Source organism: Rhineura floridana, chromosome 3 (assembly GCF_030035675.1).
Source record: "Rhineura floridana isolate rRhiFlo1 chromosome 3, rRhiFlo1.hap2, whole genome shotgun sequence".
NCBI lineage: Eukaryota > Metazoa > Chordata > Lepidosauria > Squamata > Rhineuridae > Rhineura > Rhineura floridana.
In genome coordinates this window covers 118272028-118292548 of record NC_084482.1, presented here as the reverse complement: position 1 = coordinate 118292548, position 20521 = coordinate 118272028, and the positions used below count along the sequence as shown (strand labels likewise).

Sequence of the window (20521 nt, the reverse complement as noted above, 5' to 3'; positions counted from 1 at the left end):
AAGGAGTTTAAGGGATGGCCTCTTCTTAAAGCTGTTTGTATTTGTTTCCTTTGTATTGCTTGTTTTGTAGCAGTAAGTCAATTTTATGACTTATTTTGTACTTTTAAAATTCTTGTATGCTGTCTTGAGTAAACACACATTTTAATAAATCAGTACATGCTTAGTGTGAAACCAGTGCAAGAACTTTTAAGCTGCTAATATATCGTTGTATATTGCTACGTGTTTTGGAGAATCTCCCCAAATCGAGAAACCAAGACATACAATGACATACTATGAATTTTAATTCAAAGACCTCTTTAAGTAGATGCTCATTCAAAATGTGGCTAATCAAGAAATCTTAGCAATAGGACAGTGCAGATGATATAAGGTGTATACAAATGGCACCACAATCCAGTGTTCCTTCAAATGAATACTTCCTTGGCTGCTGTGAGAACAGGATGCTGGATTAGATGGACCACTGGCCTGATCCAGTAGGCCTCTTCTTATGTAATGAAAGGGATCCTTCCATTCAGATTCCATTCCATCCTGAATCCCCCTTCATTCTCCAATACCCCTGTACTGTTCCAGAGGGTCACCCAACCCTCCAGAGCACCTTTTTAAGGGAAAGGGGGACTTGATAAACATCTGCTCCTCTTCTTCTCCTGAGTGTGTCCTGTGCGTAGAGTCCCACTCACAGAAACTGTGAATCCAGTCTATTGATTTAGTACGCTTGACAGCACCTAATTCTGTATTGGCTCATGGTTTCTTTTTTTATTGGAAGCAAAAGTATCTAAGTGATATATACATTCTCCCTATCTTTATAGACATTTATAGCATAGCCATGTTTCATGGTATAACAGTTACGTGCTAAAGAATTGTACATAGTACCTTTTTTCAATTTAGTTTCCTTCCTGGACTATGGGTTCTATTGTCATTGTGCCAACACATGACTGACTTTTAAAAGTTACTTTTGTAGACAGTTATGCAGAAAGGAGCTGTGAGATGCTTAATATCCTTCAGAGGAAAATTTATGATTTGCACCATACATTCTGTGAGTTGCACATATTAATGTGTGTGTGTTCTAACATTTCAGGGGATTCAAGCTGGAGAACTAAGGAAGCATGTGTTTACATACTATATAGTGTTACTATTGCACCAATCAGAACTGCCACCCTACAGGAGTGTTAACTACAATCTGGTATCCCCTCAAAACACAAAACTGGTGAATATTTTTTTTGGCTAGGATCCACAACTAGGTTATTCCCTTGGTTTTGGGGGCACAAGACTTGGGGTTTGTGGCACAGGCTTGGAGAGGATATATCCATGTTGGTTTTTGGATGTTCACAAGGACTCTTATCTGGGTGTATCAGTTACACACGGGGTGGTGGCACAAACCTCAGGACTTGTAGCTCAAAACTTTTACATAATTTTTGAAGGGATAACAGATTAAGGGGCTTGTTATTAACACCTCCCTACTTTAGTTAATCTTTGTTCCTCTTGCTACTACTTATTTGAATATTATTTCCTTATTACTGAGTCCTATGACAGATGCTATTGGAGGTCACTGATTCATAGGGTTGCCATAAGTCATATGGCACATAACAAACAAAAAATTACTGCATCCAGTATACCTGAAGGTAGATTCTTGTTTGATCCTAACAAGATAAGTGCCTGTTCTGCACAGGTTTTTCCTTTGCCTGGAAGTATCAGGTTCTTAAAGACATCCAGTCCAACTCTGCTTGTGATTAGTAATGTGCGAGTATTTTTGTAAATTACATGCAATATGACCATTGTACTGCTTCCTGGAAAACAGGGATCTACCAGCTGTAATTCATTCTTTTGTCAGTTTGCAGACTGAGTAGTGCAATGAGCAGTTTGTGGGGCTGTTCTTGAAGACAATTCAAAAATTGTCTCTGTTCCTAACAGGTACAAATCAGAGGGAGCATATCCTTCACAATCTACCAGTTAGTTTCCAAATTGAATTTAAGGTGCTTGTTCGAAGGGTCCCCCCGCCCCCACAAGTGTTGACAATCAGTAGTACAGGGATAATTTTAGGATTTTGAAGATTTTTGGGCTTCTTGTTATTTATTATATTTGATTATTTTTATTGTCTTTTATGGTTTGTTGTACAGTATCTTGAGATCCCTGCATAACAGCCAGTATATAAATATTTTAATGAATAAAAATAAAATGATGGCATTTCCTGATGAATGCTCAGTTGCCTCCGGACTTCTTATTTTGTGGGAGATATTTGACTGCATCGAACTTACAAGATATGAAGAGGGTGGTTCATTACAGATGCTATTTGAGGCCACTGATTCATAGGGTCACCATAAGTTGTAATGGACTCGAAGGTAACAAATTTGATTGCATACTGGAAATTCAGGTTTGCCCACTTAAAGTGAATTAAAGTATGCTGTTGCTCTGATGCAACAAATTGACTTTTTAAATAACGTTTTGCAGTTAGGAAAGTGACAGAGAAATGCACTATAAAGTATTGGATAGATGATTAATGGGAAGACATATAACCTCCGTGCCATTAGGATGAAATCAGGATGGATGCTCACTGTTGTATAACCTGTCTTCAAACAAAACAGACCAAGTGCTCAATAAAGACTAGACATAGTATAACCTCGACACAAGCTTTGTGCAAATAAATCAGGATGATTGCTCAGTTAAACAGGTTGTGTGGACAAGCCTTTGATCTCTGAAATTCATAATTACAATACACATCTAGAGGAGTCAGAAGATCTCTGTTGGACACAGAGCAATAAGATCATTATTGGTGGGCCTCCACCACTGACTACCAGAGACACTCATCATGGATGCCTTACTTTTCAACAGCTGATATCAATGGTGAGTTTAAAATTCAACAGCCATTCTTGTTGAATTATAAGTTTCAGTAAGAACATGGCGGTGGTAAGTACTGTGGCAACTGTATGGGCATGGAAATTGCAGCTGGGAAGATATGAATTTCTAAATCTAATTGCAGCACCAATGACATATGGATAACCCCAATTCAGGTTGATCCAGCTTTTAACCGAAACCACTTGTATGCAACCATTTATGACTTAACTTTTATTTTTCCCTTGTTAACAGCATTCATCCCAGCTTTGCTGTACATAATGTTGGAAGTTGCAGTACAGGTCATCATGTCACCACACACAAGGTGCCTTATCAATACATAAGCATTTTGAATGCAAATGAAAAACTTCTGTTGACCAATGATGAACAAAAAGAAAATACAAAACAGGATATCATTTCCCACTGCATAGCAAATATGATTCAGGAATTCAAACACCATAGTTGATCACTACTGTAAATATACCGCACCATAAATAAATGTAAATTCGTTGTACAAAAAAGTCCTGGACAAGTCTTCATACAAATATGATACATTTGAAAGAATTATGCAAAGTTTTTTTCTTTTTAAACATTTGTTTTTAAAAACAAATACCTTGCTCATGTTCTGAAAGACAAATATCAATTAAAACCAGAATAATACAGAAGAGCATAGGAATTAATATGACCACTGACATTTCTGACAAGTGCTGTTGGGAAAGGAAACATGGCTGAAGTGCTGAGGGTTTGTTCTTTCTTTGTCAAAATCACAAAAATCAACCTGATACGAGACTTTTTATGAGCCAGAAACAGCCACAGCTGTTTGTTAAAGTTGCTGAGGAAGTCTGGACTCTTTGTTCACAAGGCTTGGATTATCCAGGCCTTCTCTTGGAATCCACAGCTTTGTGGTTTCCTATTTCCCATCAGAAATATTTAAAGCCATGCTATCACATGTGTCTCTCCCCACCCCTATGCCCCACCAGCTGTTTGCTTTTATTTTTTACTTAAAAGCAGCCTCAGAGGCTGCAATCAAGAATGGAGAAACACTGGTGGGGATGGGGTGAGGACTCCTAACCTAACCCAGGGATGGGGAACCTCTGGCCTGTGGGCCAAATTTGGTCTTCCAGGGGTCCTAATTTGGCCTGCAAGGTCATTTCCCCCCACCTATACCCACTTGCTCCATAACCAGGTTGGGTGTATAGCAGGCAAAGCCTTAGCTGCAAAGGAACCATTAGAAATCTTAAAGTGTGCTCCAAATTGTTTCACTTCTAGCAGGGCTTGCTTTCGGTGCCTTTTAAACTTGGCACCAAATGCAAGCCCTGCTGGGATTGCCACCCAGCCAAGTGCAAGCCCTGTTTTCCATGGGAACCTTTGCAGCTATAGCTTCAATTGAAGCTGTAGCTATGCAGGAAGAATCGCGAGGTCAGAGCGCTCCCAATTTTTCCTTTGAAGTGTGAATTACCTGATGTCAGGGGAATGACAGATGGGCATCCCCGCCCACCTGTCAAAAGTTACACAATTCTGTTCATGCAGTGTCTCCTGGCTCCTATTTTCCAGTGCAGCAACCTGTGTTTCCCCATCCCAAGCTCCTCCTGAATGCTGAAAGATCGTCTGGCATTGCATGGGTTGGAACATTCAGGGCTGAAGAATCAGCAGAATTCAAGGAGGTTACCTTGTATGAGTACAAGCACCTTTGTGCTGGTGCAGGATGCCTTTGGGTCTAAGCCGCTGGCCTTCTCCACGATGCTGTTGCGTTCACAGGGAAAAGAGATGGATCACTGATCTAGATTTTGTACTTCTGATAGGTGGGGAACACCGTTTTTATTTTTAAAAAATCAAATAGGAGGTACACGTGGTTCTTACACTCCCATAATGTATGCTTTTATAGTAAGAACTATCTATTCTCAGAGGAGTTCCACCCTGTGCCTCTGCATGACTCACTGTTCTGGAAAATCTTGGAAAGCAGGTTATTGCTCTGTAGGGACTGACATCATGGTCCAAACACATTCAATGCAGAGATGTGGCAGAATTATCCTCTTGCGGTGGATGCTGACCAGAAGGCTAGGGCAGAACAGTAGATTTCCAAAGAGATGCATTCACAGCCTCCTCTGTGGGACACTCATGCAGGCATCTTCAGTTTTTACATTTATTTGTTTCTTGTGGCACACAGTGTACTTGGGGGATGGTGTTTCTTGGCACATACTTTGGGAATAGCAGACTTTGATGTTACAATTTTTTGGAATGGGGGAAACCTGGTTCACTCGGTTAACTCCTTGATAACAACTTCAGTATATAGCTTGTAGCTTGGAGGGGCCAGAACTATCCCATGGACAGTATCCTATGAAGGCCACTGGGATGCATTGCAAGGAATTCAAAGGACAGAAATCTCAAGCAAAAAATTCTTGGTAAGGGAATTGATGTTGGACAGATATTTTAAAAACTCTTTTAAGAAATACTTTAAACTTACCCTGAGTTTTCTCCACACTCAATGACTTCTAGGTCAACCCTGTCTTCTTTCTCACTTCTGTACATATAGCTTTTAGGATTTCCCCCTAAATATCACTGATCTCACTAGGGAGTAACTGGCAACCACTGTGTGAATAACAATGTGAAAATGTGATGCATGAGCATACCTCAACAAATACATTTCATAGAATTGAAAATGATTATTAGAGTTATGATCATCTAGTTGATTCTTCTATTGAATGCCAGCTGTAAAATGTAACATATTGCAGCTTATCCTATAGCATACGCCTCTGAATAGCATTTGTTCTGGACTGTAATTGCTTTTCCAAATGAAGTGAAAGTTTACACCTGTGGTATCATGCTCTGATGAGTAACCACCACCAAAATTTTTGATTTTAGTTCATTAATGTTGATTTATTTCACTGTAAGAATAAAAAGAAATGAAGAGCAGTGGACTGGTCTACCTCATCAGATAGGCTCAGAATCTAACTCTGGGATGCTTATATAATGTTTGATTCAGTTTTGCAAATCTGAAGCCAAGGGTTGCTAAGGTGCATAAAAAGAATGAACTACACTAACAATACTTGCTCCCCAAAAGCCCTGAAGCACTTGAATTGTTGCAACAGATATTTTGGATAGGATATGTTAGGAGATTATTCTTTCCTTTTAGACTCCAAACCCCTTTGTTCATTGTTCCTGCCTGAGTTAAGAGTCTTCAGATATCTTTTCTGAGCCTTGCCTTAATTCCACATTACATTGTACAAGAAGCATCTTGCAGTTTGAAATGCAGCAAACATGCTCACCAAGATCTGAGGAGGAAACTTTGGAAACAGAAGCAAGTCTTTCAAGGAACAAAGGCATTTGTCAAAAGAAATACACCTCACACATATAATTCTATCCCTGCTGCTGTTCCTCGAGACTGAATGTTCTTCCTGTACTCAACGCAGAACATTAAGATGTTTCTACTTTATGTGCTCTCAAGGGTAAAAAAAAATGTACAAAGTCTCTGTCTTCTTAACATCTGTTACTGTGCTGGCATGATGAACCAAACGTCAGTAATTAAAATCAGCTTTATGGTGAGATGAAGGAGGAAAAACACAGACTTAAAACATCTGAAATTTAAAGAAGTGGATTTGTCTTCACCAAGGTTAGACTAAGGAACTAAATGTCTGGAGCAAGATGGAATTATTACTGGATGTCTCAAGTTCTGTCCTGACAGAGCCTGACAGGGTAAAAATTAGGATAACATACCAACAAAACACGAACGTATGTTGCTTTAACAACCTACCAAGAAGTTCTGCTGAGCAAGTCTCACCGAAATGAATATGGTCATGCTCTTATGCTATGCCCATTAATTGTATTGGGTATTACACAGGAGAACTTCATGGTGTATTGTGTGCCCTTTGTCTTTAGCATCTAAAAGGAATGATGGTTGTGTTTGAAATACTTCCTTAATGCTTAATTTTGTAATCTGTAGAGCAAATCAGGAGGGAGACAGAACACTGCGTTTTCCTTGTAGGAAATTAAATCAGAACAACCTAAATATTAAAGAATTGCAGTTCTAAAATCCCTCTCCCTAAATAGTCATGATAGGTAGAGGAAGAGAGGGAATGGGCGTCTTCTACTCTGAATTTTACTCTGATGCCTTATGGTGTCCTAACAGACTCAGAAATTCTTTCAAGATTTTAAAGCTCTTCATTTTTATTTCATGATATGATACAGGATTATATTTTGGTATCTGTCTCGGTAGATTCGTTCTAAACTGGGTGACTGGTCTAAACTTTCTCATTAGACTGGAGAGACTGGTGGCTAGTTTATTAGTCCCATTTCTCTGCAGCAATGTTGCATGGCTTCATGTCTCTCCAAACTTGCTCCTCCTACATACATCTCTTGCTTATTTCTACCTCTTATGGTTAGTACACTCTTATCTGAACTATGTGGGCTGAATTCTTGGGTGCACAGGTGATAGGAAGTCTGCTTTGGTGTGGAGAGCTGTAGAAACATGACCGTTGAGTCCCATACAGATCTACAATTCTGTGAATTGTTCACAAATATATTCTAATGTTTACCTGTTTGTTCTGCAGGGAGATTTTTAACTTCTATTGGAATTCTATACATCTGTGGAACCATACATATTAATGGAATAAAAGCTATTGCCTATTACAAAAAAAAAAAAAAAGCCCGAAAGTCATGTTGGATGTATTTTAGTGTTGTTTCCATTTCATCACTAAAGTTTGGATATGTTATCCTGAAATAATTAACAAATGCCATATATTTTCCCAGAACAGGGAAATTTATTTCTTGATCTCATTCTTCTATTGAATATATTCCAAAAGAATGCATTAATCACATTTCTACAAGAACTTACTGGTGTCTTGACCTGATAACTTCATCAAGAGCCTGGGCCATGACAATCGGTGCCTCTTCTCCTGGCTGTCTAAAATGCTAAAAAGCTCAAGTGAAACTATTGCTAACAGTATTTGGTCAAAGAGAAGGTATTATCCTATTTAAATTTTGCGGGGCCACCACGACAATATTAGTCAACACAACATCTGAGAAGACTTAGCTGTCAGTACTCCACTGCTTAACTAAAGATGCGTCATAAAATTGACTTAGCAAGGCTAGCGGTGTAGTCCTATGCATGCCTACTCAGAAGTGAGCCTCAGAGAGTTCAATAGGCTTAGTCCCAGATAAGTGTGTAGAGGATTGTGCCCTAAATAATTTTAGAAGGGCGGAAGGAGACAAGGCAATGACAAAACCCCTCTAATTTTAGGCAGGCAATGGAACTCTATTTAGACTCTATTTAGAACCTGGTTTTGTTTGGGTAAGTCACACAGCTCCTCATCACCTATTGCAGGTATTTCTGAGTGTTTTAAACACTTATGCCATTGTTTTCTACCAAGCAGGAATGTTCTTCAGTCTCACTGTGCATCAAGTGGAAGACTTGCACCACTTTGAAACATCTGCTGCTTTAATCCCCAAACAACGACTATTTTAAACACCATAGAGTTTGTGCTTGATTGGGTGGTTCTGGGCCATCATGAAAGTTGATGATACCACAGGAGAAAAACCACATTTTGCTCTTTCTCACCACATTTTCAAAGCTATGGGTAAAACCAACCAGAAAGATACTATAGAAGAACATGCATTCAAAACAAGCCTTCTAGGAAAATATTTCCTTGTATTCTGGGTCCATCCAAGTCTGTGTTGCTAACAGATCTGTGTTCTCAGCTTTTCCCTTCCAGGCCTCCATTGGGGCCCAGCTGCTTCTTCATCACTGACTTCACATATAGACATGAATATTCACATTTCATTTCCAGCACAGATTATTTAGCAGGTGGTGGCCAAGGACTGGTGGATGGGGGGCTGGAAGCAACGCACATGCTCAACAGTAGAACTGTCTGTTTCCACTGACTTCATGTACTTGTTCAGGATGGCAAAAATCTCATTGTTCAAAATCTGGTACTTCCTGATCCTGTCAGCCATTTTCTTAAGGGGCTAGAGAAGAAATGAAAAGACAAGCAAGGCAAACAGGAATGAAGTGATTGACCTCCATTTCTATAGCTAGCCTGCTGCTGAAAGAAGACATCAAGACAGGTGGAGAAATTAATGTCTGGTACAGTTGTTCCCTTTGCACAGGGAGAAATATTTCAATCACCTGCTGAGGTCAGCAACCTGACATACAGTATTTGATCTACTTCTTACTATCTACCTATCTGTTGGCAACACAAATATAATAAACGTAATAAAAGCATGACTATAGCCTCAGGAAGTCTACAGGCATCACTTTGACTTGACCAATTAATAAGAGTCAAATATTTAGGCAAAGTGAATGCTACCTCTGCAGACAGCAAGACTCATTTTAAGCACAGGCAATGATATACCCGTTGAGTTACTATATCAGAATGCATGCCCTTTCCTTTTGGTAGCTAAGGTGTTGGGGACAGGGTGGCCTTGTGTCCCCTCCTTTTTCTTTTACCGTCTGCCAGGGACTGCTCCCCTCCCTTTGCTCCCTGTCAAAGCAAGAGTGAGGGCTTACTGCCTCACTCAAAATCCTTCTTTTCCTCTTCCTGGCCACATTCCTCCTGAACACCCAGAGACACAATGATTCTTTCTAACCTGAGCCCTCCCAGCACACCCAGGGCTGATAATAAAGGTCAGCAAATCTTGAATATACGTTGTATGTATAGGGAAACTTCAAATCAGGCATGATCCTGCTGTCTATGGCCACAAAGGAACCACTGTTCATAGCTTTGCCAGCTGATTAACTTCTCCCACCTACTTAAATCCTCACGCACAAAAGTGTGAAATCCCAGGTACGAATTTCTGATCACTAAGAAAACCTGCTGTCTTGAGTGAAAATAAGGAATGGCTTTAAAGGTGGCACTACAGCTCAACAGTAAAGCACATACTTTGTATACAGAACAGCTCAGGTTGAATCTCTGGCATCTCCAGATAGGAGTGGGAAAGACCTCAGTCTAAAACCCTGGAGAGCTGCTTCCAGTCAATGAAGACAATACTAAGTCAGATGGGTCCATGGTCTAACTCGATATAAAGTAGTTTCATGTGTCCCACTCCAGGTAGCAGCTGATCTCTGCCTAAGACAACAGAAAGCCTCTGCTAATCAGAGTAGACAATACTGAGCTAAATGGACTACCAATCTGATCTGGTAAGGCAGCTTCCTATGTTCACCCCTAAGACTTACCACATTCTTTATGATTTCATCTTTCCCATCCTGCCTCTGCACCTTTAACAGATGGTAGCAGAAGTCAAAAAGATCAAAGCGACGCTGCTGCCCCAGGAGAACAATGACTGAACAGCCAGCCCAGTTCAAACCATCTCCAAAACATTGCCTAGAGGGGAAAGGGACATGGAAGAAATCATTCTGAGAACTATTGACTGACATAATATTATTGAGTTGCTTGTTCTCTGAATTCCTATTTGCTTGATTCTATGTTAAAGGAACAGCAGACATGAGTGCATGAGGACATGAACTCAGAAGCCATTATAATGAAAGTCAGTGTAGTCTTGGGCCAAATAGGCTAGAGTCATTCAGAAGACAAACCACTTGACTACAGCTAGGAAATCCTGAACCTCATTCCTTGTACAAAACCTAGCCCCAAGACACAGGGTTGGCACCAGAAACAGGAATGTCCAGTCATGAGTAAAATTGTCCACATTTATGCATGTAGGACCAAATCTCAAGTAAGGAGGTATTTGAAGATCTGCTATAACTTTCACGTATGTGGGAAAGATCCTCTAAAACATGCTAATTAGAATTCAGCGCAATCCATTGCAGGCCTACTCACTCTGCGGTGAATTCATTTGTTCCTACAGGAATGCAGTACACAAACTGCATGGCACTCCAGAGCCGATGGAACTCAACACACTCATCAACATGCATGACGCCATTGGTTGGGGGAGGCCCACGCCAGATAGGGTCCTGGAGGTAGCTCCGAATGCGAGTCAGGATAACCTCAAACATGGACAGGCCACAGCACAACCTCTCCTTGGTCAGCAAGTCTCCTTCACGTGCTATGGCTATTTGCTGAGGAGGAAGAGAAGCCCCAAAATAAAATAAGGCATAAAAGGTTACTTTCTTCTAGACTGTTCATATTGACCTCCCACCTACCGACCCCACACACAGTGTTTTGCACTTGGAAAAACATTTCATGTAGTTTACCTTGCCCTTTATTTGTGCCTAAGAACATTGAACTACTTTATTATTTAAATTAAGGAGATAGTTGTACAAAGTATCTTTCCTTTTATCCAAATGTTCATTACTTTAAGGATATCCATGGAAAGCAATAATAAAGAGGAAGAGGGAAGCTGAAATTTGCTTCTCTACCAGTTTTTTCTTTTAAATCTTCAAGATTTCCTGCACATTGTATTGTTGTTGCATACTTAATGCCTGCCTGAAAGTACTGCTTTGCAATGGTGCTTTGTTATTGCAGAGTTTGTAGTGTAGGTTATGTATTGATCATGTCTTTTGCACGCCTGTGTGTTAGTGTGTTGTTAATAATAGTCAGTTATTGCAAATTATTAATCAAAAACTACACATCCACACTAATTATTTGATACCTGCTATTTAGGATGACTTTAGGATGATTAAATGTGCAAGTTTAACTTTGATAATCAGGATTGCAAAATTCTATGAAAACATTAAAACCAGACAGATACCAAAGGGAGATACAGGGAAATTACAGAAGTGCTCCACTCATTTTTTAAAGGCATTTTGGTTATATTGACTAAAAATTTAGGGCTGATAAGAAATACAATAAATGAGTAAATGGATTTTCTTTAATTTGCTATAGTCTCCAAAGCTGGTCTTAATGAAGAACATTAAAATATTAGATTCATCCACTCACCCAGTTATGTAACACCTGTTGCTGGGGGTGGCGGTGGGGAATGACTCCATATTTTACAATATAAATAAGGCAATGTGTTTGCACACTGAAATGAATGAGGGTCACACAGGACCATTGTCTGGAGAATTGTAAGTTGTAAGCTTTCATTTCATGTAGAACAATAAGATGAGTAGAATACAAATACGCAGCACAGAAATGGGAGGCAGGATGGCAGGATGAGATGTGGCAGCACAGGGAACAACTAAAGGCATTGCAGCCATCATACAGTTATGTCATCTCAACCCTACGTAGCTGGTATATAGCGGTAACTATTGATAATGTAGTTGCAACCAACAGAGAGCACAGCAGGATGGATCTGACCCATTCACTTTGCAGAGGATGCCGCAGCACCACAATCAGCGCAAGCCACTTGTCATGTTACTCCAGCTTCACACATCTTTATTTATCATAACATCAATATCCATTAAGGCCTCATCCGTCATGCCCTAAGTGACAGTGAGCTAAATCTGAATGTTTAGTATTTTCATTTCTTGGCATGGCTAATTTTAAGTAAACTGATCCATTAGAGAAAACTACAACCAGGAGACTTTTTCCTCAGGAGTAAGGCAAGTCACATATTGGAAGGCATTTATAGGCCTGAAAACGTATTGTCAGCTCCATACACCTATTGCTTCTTGCATACCAAGAATTCTTAAGTGGGAATCATAGAGTAAATCCTCTTGAACCTTTGAATAACTATGCATATGACCAAGCAGCTAGTGTCTTTAATAGTGGTGCTCATATGTAGCTAGAATTCTTCATTAAGGTAAAAATACGTGGTATCTTTACTTATTTACTTTGAAAAGTCCTACCAAATCAGGTTTTGAGCAAGAGGCAATTTCTAGAGTTGATATTTCTAGTACTTATGCAAACCATCAATCTCTAAATAAGAGTTTTCCTTTCTAATATTAGCACCTGCCCCAGATGAGAATGAAACATTTCCTTTTAAAAAAACACAACTATGTTAAACATCATTCCCAAAAGCCAGATCAGGGAAAGTGGGGGGGAAAACCCTGTGAACTCCTAGCTTGATCTGATGCAGCCCTTCTTGTCTAATGACAACCTTGTGATGGCACGTTTTTCAACAAGTTAATGGTGTAAAAGGGAGTGGAAAAATTCAGAACTAAAGAAGCTTCACTGATTATTTACTCAGGATTTCCTTAAGATTTTTATCTAAACTTTTCTTAATCCTGTCCTCAGGTGTCTGTGCTCCTATTCTGGCTAAACTGTGTAGTAAACTCCCTTATCCACACATGAGAGACATGATGAAGCTCTTTTTCCCAATGGGCCTCCATGTGCACCCAGATCAAAGCGCCTTAGTGATTTTGGCCGACTGTGCATGTTATGGACTTCATTGTCAATCATACCAAGCTCCCATGTAAGCAGGGGCTTCTCCATTTACTATTAGAGGTAGCTGTGCACATGTGTAGTTTCAATGTATGCACAAAGCTGTTTCCAACACTGAAGTCAACAGGGGAGCCACTGCCTGGTGATGAATCCCATAGGTGTAGCAGAGCCCCTGGATTACGTGTCTTTCTTTACATCAAGGCCTTCTCCCCCTCACAATTAATGTAGGAAGCCTGCCCTGAATTGAACAGATATACACAGCACAACCAATGCTATTTTATATTTTATATACATTGTGAGATTAAACAATGTTTTCTTTCAACTGAAATGTCATGTCCATAAATTTGACTTTACTAACTAATTTTAGCCTTTTTCCTGCAGCAACTTTCATCTAGTAAATCCAGGCTCCATTACTGTATAGCAAGGATGGAAAACCTGTTGCCCTCCAGATGATGTTACACTCCCAACTTCCATCAGCCCCAGAAGCTCGGCCAGAGGTCAGGGATGACGGGAGTTGTAGTTCAACACCACCCGCAGGGCCGCAGGTTCCCCTTCTGTGCTGTAGAGTATCAACAACCTCACAAAGCTTCTAGAAAGCTTCAAAGACCTGATACTGGCTTAACCATAACCTACTTCAGTTGGTAAACACTGAGATTAGGAGTTCTACAGTTGTTATGAAGGTACAGTAACAAGGGCATTCTGATGGAGAAGAAAATAATATTCAATTGAGGATAAGTGCAAAGGGAAGAAAGTCAAACTATTGTACAGAAACTTAGAGGCTTGGGATCCTAAGAAGCACCAGTGGAAGGGACTTAATGGAAGGTGACTCTCCCAACCCTCCTTCCCCCCCAAAGGCCTTTCTTCAGATTTGGGGGTTGTGGCTCTGTTACAACCACACTACTTCACTCTGTACATGGGACCCATGTATTACTGGTGTTCTACTGGCATTTCACACAGTAAACATGTAAAATGTAAAGATACATGTGGCTGCCCATCGTGTATATGCCTGAGCATTGCGAGATACATGCCTGCCTTTCGTACTGACGTCTGTCCTATCATGGGAAGCACTGGTAGAATACAGTTCTCAGACAGACCAATTAACCTAGAAAATGCCAGCCCTCCTTTCACAAAGTGAATGGGATGTTCTCCCCTCCCCCACATTTTGATAGTTGCTCTAGAGCAGCCTTTCCCAACCAGTGTGCCTCCAGATGATGTTGGACCACAACTCCCATCAGCCTCAGCTAGCATTGCCAACGGTCAGGAAAGATGGGAGTTGTGGTCCAACAACATCTGGAGGCACACTGGTTGGGAAAGGCTGCTCTAGAGCAACTAATTCCTCTTATTAATCAGGTGTAAATGGATCCAGAGCAAGAAGGACTGAGGCACCTGTGCCTAGAAACAAGCAGACAGCATTGGTGTGCATCTTGCCCTTGATTGTTTTATGTGCTCATCCAGCCCAGCAATACCCTTCCCGTGATGGAGGAATAGGGGCTGCCAATGCACATAACATGTGAGGCAAGTGCTCCATGTGAAAGTTCAGTTTGTACAATATTTCCACCCACTTCGAGAGAGAGAGAGAGAGAAAACTGTACATGATGAGCTTTTGAATGGAGTGCCTGCTTCACACATTACATTAAGTGCATGGTAGAGGGAAATGTACTTCTTCAGAACAGAATGAGGATTGTTGATACAATACATGTAAACTGATACTCAGCAAATGTACATATGTTGGCCTGAAAAGAAAAGAAAAAGTACTATACAGATTATTACTTTCTATGCAATTCCACTTCCTTGTAATAACATAATATTCAAATCTCACAATATGGAACAATAATTGGAATGTTGTCAGTCACAAGGCTTGACTTCCTAAACAGACTGGTAGTCATCCTTATACAGTACTGGCATCTTGTCTTTTGAATGAACTACCACCAATCTGCTGGTTGGAAAGGCAAGAAAGACTATCCAATTCAGCCACTGCAGCAAGCCAGGCTATCTATTCAAAATCTAGACCACAGGCAGAGAGCAGGTATGCTGCAGAAAGGGCTTTGCACAGCAAAGAGCTTCAGATGACTCATGCAAGTGAGTCAAGCCACAGGCTGTAGAGCAGGGATGGGGAACCCATGACCCTCTAGAGGTTCTTGGACTCCAAATCCTATGAACCTCAGCCAACCTGGCAAATGGACAGGAATTGTAGGAGATGTAATCCAACAGCCTCTAGAGGGCCACAGGTTAACCACCTCTGCTGCAGAAGAAAGAACAGAATTTAAAAAACCTCCCAGGATCATGGCCAATCTGACTTGGAGAAAATTCAAACAGAGCTTGTTTATGTGAACAAGAATTTTGGCTCAACTTCTTTGAGTAAAAACCCAGATCAAATAGTCCAAACTGATCCTTTTTATCTTTACTTTAGTTAGCTAGTGAGTGATATCAGAGGCTACCATAACAAACATAGCACAGTGAGCCTCACTAAAGACAATCTAATTTTGCTTGGCCACCATGAAATATCTCTGGACAAACGACACCATGTGGAACTACTGAAACCCGGGCAAAAACTGGAAACACTTCCTGTGGCTGAGGGACAATCTGGGCGGCAAGTGGGGTGTGTGTGTGAAATTTTGGGTCATCCACTCCATGTGGGTTTCAATGTCATCCTTACCTGCGGTGTTCCCAGCCTCTCTATTAAGGGAACCAGGTGAAGTGGGGCATATTTGGCTTCGAGACGCTTCATGCGTACCTCCAAGCGTTCTCCTTCTGTTAAGCGAGCAGCAAACAGTGAAATGAGAAAGCAAAAAGGGGAAAAAAATCCAGCATTTCAGAGTCACCTCCCAACCATTATCCAATTCTGGGACCAGTGTGACAGAACAGAAACAGGGTAGTGCATTGTGAAGAAGGGACTCTGTAATTACAGCTGCAACACCGGCAGACTTGTACAAGGATCTTGTCATAAAGTAAACATCTTGCTTATGCTGATAGGGTTGTGACATGTGACCTTTCATGTGGATTGCTCAGCAGGTCAACTAGTAAACTCAAGTCAATGAATGGCTGGCTAGTCCTAAGACTCTAAGCAAGTTTCTTTGAAACTTATTGATTGCAACTATGTCTCTGCAACTTTATAGGTGTTACACATCTCTGGGAATAATGACTGACATCTGACCACCTCTTCACTCCTTACCTTTGATGTAGACCCTGGGCAAAATATTTTGGAAGGGAGCAGCATGCAGCAAATCACACACTTCTTCCTGGGACTGAGGCAGGAGGAAGAAAGATAAAAGGTGTTAAAAACTCCCTATGGGACCGGTTGTTCAGCTTTCTGAGGGCTGGGGGGGGGAGGCTGTACTAATCTGTTTGCCTCAAAAGGGCTTATTCAAATACATCCCAAGTTCAGGGATGACAGAACTTGGAGGAAAATGACTTTTGAATCCAAAATAATCTCATGCAATCGTATATGAGATAATATTTGTAAAAACTGGATTTTTGCAGTGGTGCTTTAACGCACCTAGTTACAGAATCTAAGGCAAGGATGGATAACTTGTTTAACTGGCTGTCTAAACCCTGGTGATGAACAGTGTGACAATCTGCCATGGTTCTAGGCAAGTGCTGCACAGTAGTAACACAAGCTCCTCCTACTTTGTGTGACACAGTGATATCAAGTACTGCAAAGGAACAGGGGAGTGTCTGCACCAGCATACCTTGGGTGGTGGTTACAAACATTTACATATGGCCTCCACTTGCAAACTTATGAAAACCCAGTGTTGTAATCCAGCTCCAAGTATTTCTATTAATAGCTCCTTGGCCAGATCCTTCTGTCCAGTAAGTCTCGTGTCCCAAGAATCCACCAGGTCTGATGTGGAATTATACAAAGGCTGAAGAGGATGAGTTAGAAATCTCATAACCTCAGAAGGCCAGCTTTCAGAGGCAAAACTGGGCCACCTAACACTCAAAGCAGTTCTCCCCTGTGATGGCTCAAGAAAGAGTAGGCACAATCTAAAGTCATTCCATGTGGCACTACTATAAAAACCTCAAGCCCTTTTAATTTTTACAGAACTCAGGCTGAGTTAGTAGTGGGCCTCCTGGTGAATCTGGCCCTACTGAGGGACATAAGGGGTGGTATTCAACTGCCATGTCCAGTCAGCACAAGGATTTCTGCTTGCGCAATGGGACTTCCCCTCCACCACAGTCCTTGTGACCTCCCCAGAGGGTTGGGGAGAGTCCCTAGAACAGATTTAGAGGTGAGGAGAGGGGGACAACATTCCATTGTGCAAGGAGAAACCCTTGCACTGATGAAACGAGAGATTTAACATCTTGTTGGATTTCAACCAAAGGCTCTATTTAGCTCTATTGCATTTACATCTGCCTTCCTTAGTCACTCCAGCTGGGAATGATCCTAGATCCTCAGATTCTGATGGTTAGATTGGAGATAGTGGTGGGACGTCCTGGTCACAGACCTCCCAGTTTTCAAAATGCAAATGCTACCAAAGGGCGAGGGATCTGAATAGTGCCTGTGATACTGCGAGGAAGGTGCTGACCCTGCCACCACAGTTTTTCTTATTAAAAATCACTCCCCTCAAAACTGCTATTTACTTTATGGAGGAAAACAAAGAAGTATCAGGTTACCCCATTGCACTAATCCAAATTAAGGTTGTCAATAATATTAATACTAATACTAATAATATCCTGCTTTAGATATGTCCCCAAGACAACCCTGCTTTTGTTAGCTGGGAACATAACTGCACAGAATTTTAATGAGAACTGACTTTCTCAGTACAAAGCCCAGAAAAGGAATCCTCAGGGATGCTACCTTGTATGAAGAGCAAAAAGAAATGTTCCCAATATGTTCTGGCCCTTTCCTGGAGGCTGGGGGGGGGGTAGGCAGGGAAAAACAGATGCTGCAGACACTCCTAATGCCTTGCCATGGCAAGCGGATGGAATTTCTGAATTGCCTTTACAGGCCATACCTAAAGTAAGTTTGGGGGAAAAAACCTCTAAGACTCACAAAAAGGTCTGTCTTGTAGTCATTCAATGGAACATGCACATCAGAGGGAATGTAAATGACTGTTTGGCACCTCCTTCATAAATAGACTTAGAAGCGAGTCTAGTGGATGTAAACTGGAGGCTCACAGCATTATTGCAATTGTCTCTACTTTAGATAACACTATCTCTTGGGACAGACTCTGTAGCTTTGTAGCTGTAAGGCATATGTTGATGAATGAAAAATCTTACACAATGTCATATGTTTGGTTTTATGACGCTCTACATAAGACATTTACTGTTGATGCTAGCAGATAGGAAGACCTACAAATGTCAATGAGGAGAGAGAAATAAATAGTATCAACATTTCAATCCTTAGCACACCTTTTTGGGAGTAAGCCCTACTGACCTCAGGAGGGACTTAATTCCAAGTAGCCATGCTTAAGACTAGGCTAGAAGAGGTCAAGAGAGAACCACAGAATGAGAAGCAACTTGAAAACACATACAGATATCCAAAGTTATTCCAAACCACAGACACACAAAAAGGCAAGACCTGAGAAGCAATAATGCTGGAGGAGATTTGAGTAATGGCTGGCAGCAAATTCTGCATGAGTCTACAGGGCAGTACAGCAACAAAGTAAACCATGATGGCTACAGGCTTCATGCAAAGAGGCAAGACACTGCAAAACGGGGAGGTGTCACTATATATGTGAGTACACATCTGGAATGGTGTGATCAATTCTCCAATCTCCAGCCATGCCTTAGAGCAGCCTTTCCCAATCAGTGTGCCTCCAGATGTTGTTGGACCACAACTCTCATCAGCCTCAGCCAACATTGCCAATGGTCAGGAAAGATGGGAGTTGTGGTCCAACAACATCTGGAGGCACACTGGTTGGGAAAGACTGTCTTAGAGTGTCAAAAATATGTGCACAGTCCCCTCATCCAAGCCTCAGTTTACAAAAAATAACCTGATGAATGATTTAGAAGATGGGTTTCAGCCTCTACTGCAATATTTTATAAATAGTTAACCGTATAGTGAGATGTGACTGCTTCCTGCTAGAATTAGGACATCTGTCCTATCTTGTCTTGCCCTACAATGTCAAACACAGAGGGGAGGCTTTCATTGCTGGCTATGACAGAAAGAATTCCACGAGCACATGAGGCTCTTTCTTCTCCCATAAGGGTCAATGAGGAAGGCTTCCTTCTGCCCATGTGCCTTATGTTTATCACAGGATTAAGTTAGAGGAAAACTATCTGTACTCTGTTGCACATCCCAAGCACTGGATCAAGTTAATAGATTAGTAAATCATAGATTATTTTGTCCTTGGAAAAGGAAGTGGTTGGACTTTTTATAATCATACTAAAGACTGAATGGCATTATGATGTTCAGGAAATCATGAATTCAGAAGGTCTTTGTCAAAAGACCATTCTACTAGGAGTTAACTTCTACTGGGAAAACAACTAGTACTCTGGTACTTTGATCCAGAATAATATGTTTTCTGTTTCAGAACAGTGAAATTAAGAAAGAAAGAAAAAAAGCAATCTTGTGTCAAAATGTTCTCTCTTCAGTCACAAGCAAGAGATAGAGTTTCATAGAGGAAAAATTAATAAATCAATCCATAGTAAAACTATACATGGTAACTGGATTTGTATCAGATTGAGTTCTGTATGCCTTTATGGCCATCAGAAAGTCCAAAGGAATCATTCATTTTACTTTATTATCCAAAATCTTCACTAAAGAGCTGAGAACAGAGAGGCAGATTGGTTAGGTTTATTACACAGACAACACATATAATTGTTGCTAATTGTCCTTCCCAGAATTCCTTTCCTTGGTTTATGACAATGTGCTTACCTCCATGCTGCCATTGGCATCTTGCTCCTATGGCAAGATAATATTGGCTGCCTAATACGCTAACAATGTGTCACTAATATGCGAAGTAACTTGGTGAATTAAGTATCCAGTAAAAGGGAAAAGAAGGTGTTGTACACATTCAAGCACAGGTGTTACATTATGTAGATCTGAAGGACCAACATAACCGATGGGAGAAGGCACTATTCAAGAGAGCTATGATACAGTCAAGTATCTTAAGCAGATATATTCTTCATGTTAACACATGGTGAGAAGAACCAGGAGGATTAAGTTGGGCACTAAGGTATTTCAAAAGAGCAGTTATCTACACTCCTGGTTTAGTGCTATTCTAAATCAGATGTGCAGTGCAGTGCAGGTACCTTGAAAAACCAGGCACTATTTTTGCAGAATCAACCATCAATGTCATGCAAGTATGCAATCTGCACAGACACCACTATTGCTGCCAAATCTGAAGTGGGGAAGATAAAAACAGGCAAGAGACCAGCAAGGGATGAAGTTACCGGGATACAGACTGTTGGGATTGCCTTCAAACAGGATCTACCCCACATAAAAATGCCACGTAAATGAGCCCCAAACCTCTCCTTATCACTATAGCTCCATGCCATGTGTGTGTAACACACTTAGGCTGCAATCCAATACATGT

General features: G+C 40.9%; 1 protein-coding gene across 5 annotated transcripts in view; it reads right to left on the bottom strand.

The window, feature by feature from the left end:
* Window positions 1–3037: 3037 nt before the first annotated feature.
* Window positions 3038–20521, bottom strand: part of CYFIP2 (cytoplasmic FMR1 interacting protein 2) — a 118988-nt gene continuing 101504 nt past the window's right edge. For all 5 annotated transcript variants that reach the window (XM_061617478.1, XM_061617480.1, XM_061617476.1 and 2 more), the window contains 5 exons: window positions 16213–16285; window positions 15697–15791; window positions 10596–10834; window positions 9992–10139; window positions 3038–8784 (listed from right to left, as the gene is read on the bottom strand). In XM_061617478.1, coding sequence (XP_061473462.1) covers window positions 8617–8784; window positions 9992–10139; window positions 10596–10834; window positions 15697–15791; window positions 16213–16285 — 723 coding nt within the window. In that variant the 3' untranslated portion in view covers window positions 3038–8616. The remainder of the gene's footprint in view (window positions 8785–9991; window positions 10140–10595; window positions 10835–15696; window positions 15792–16212; window positions 16286–20521) is intronic.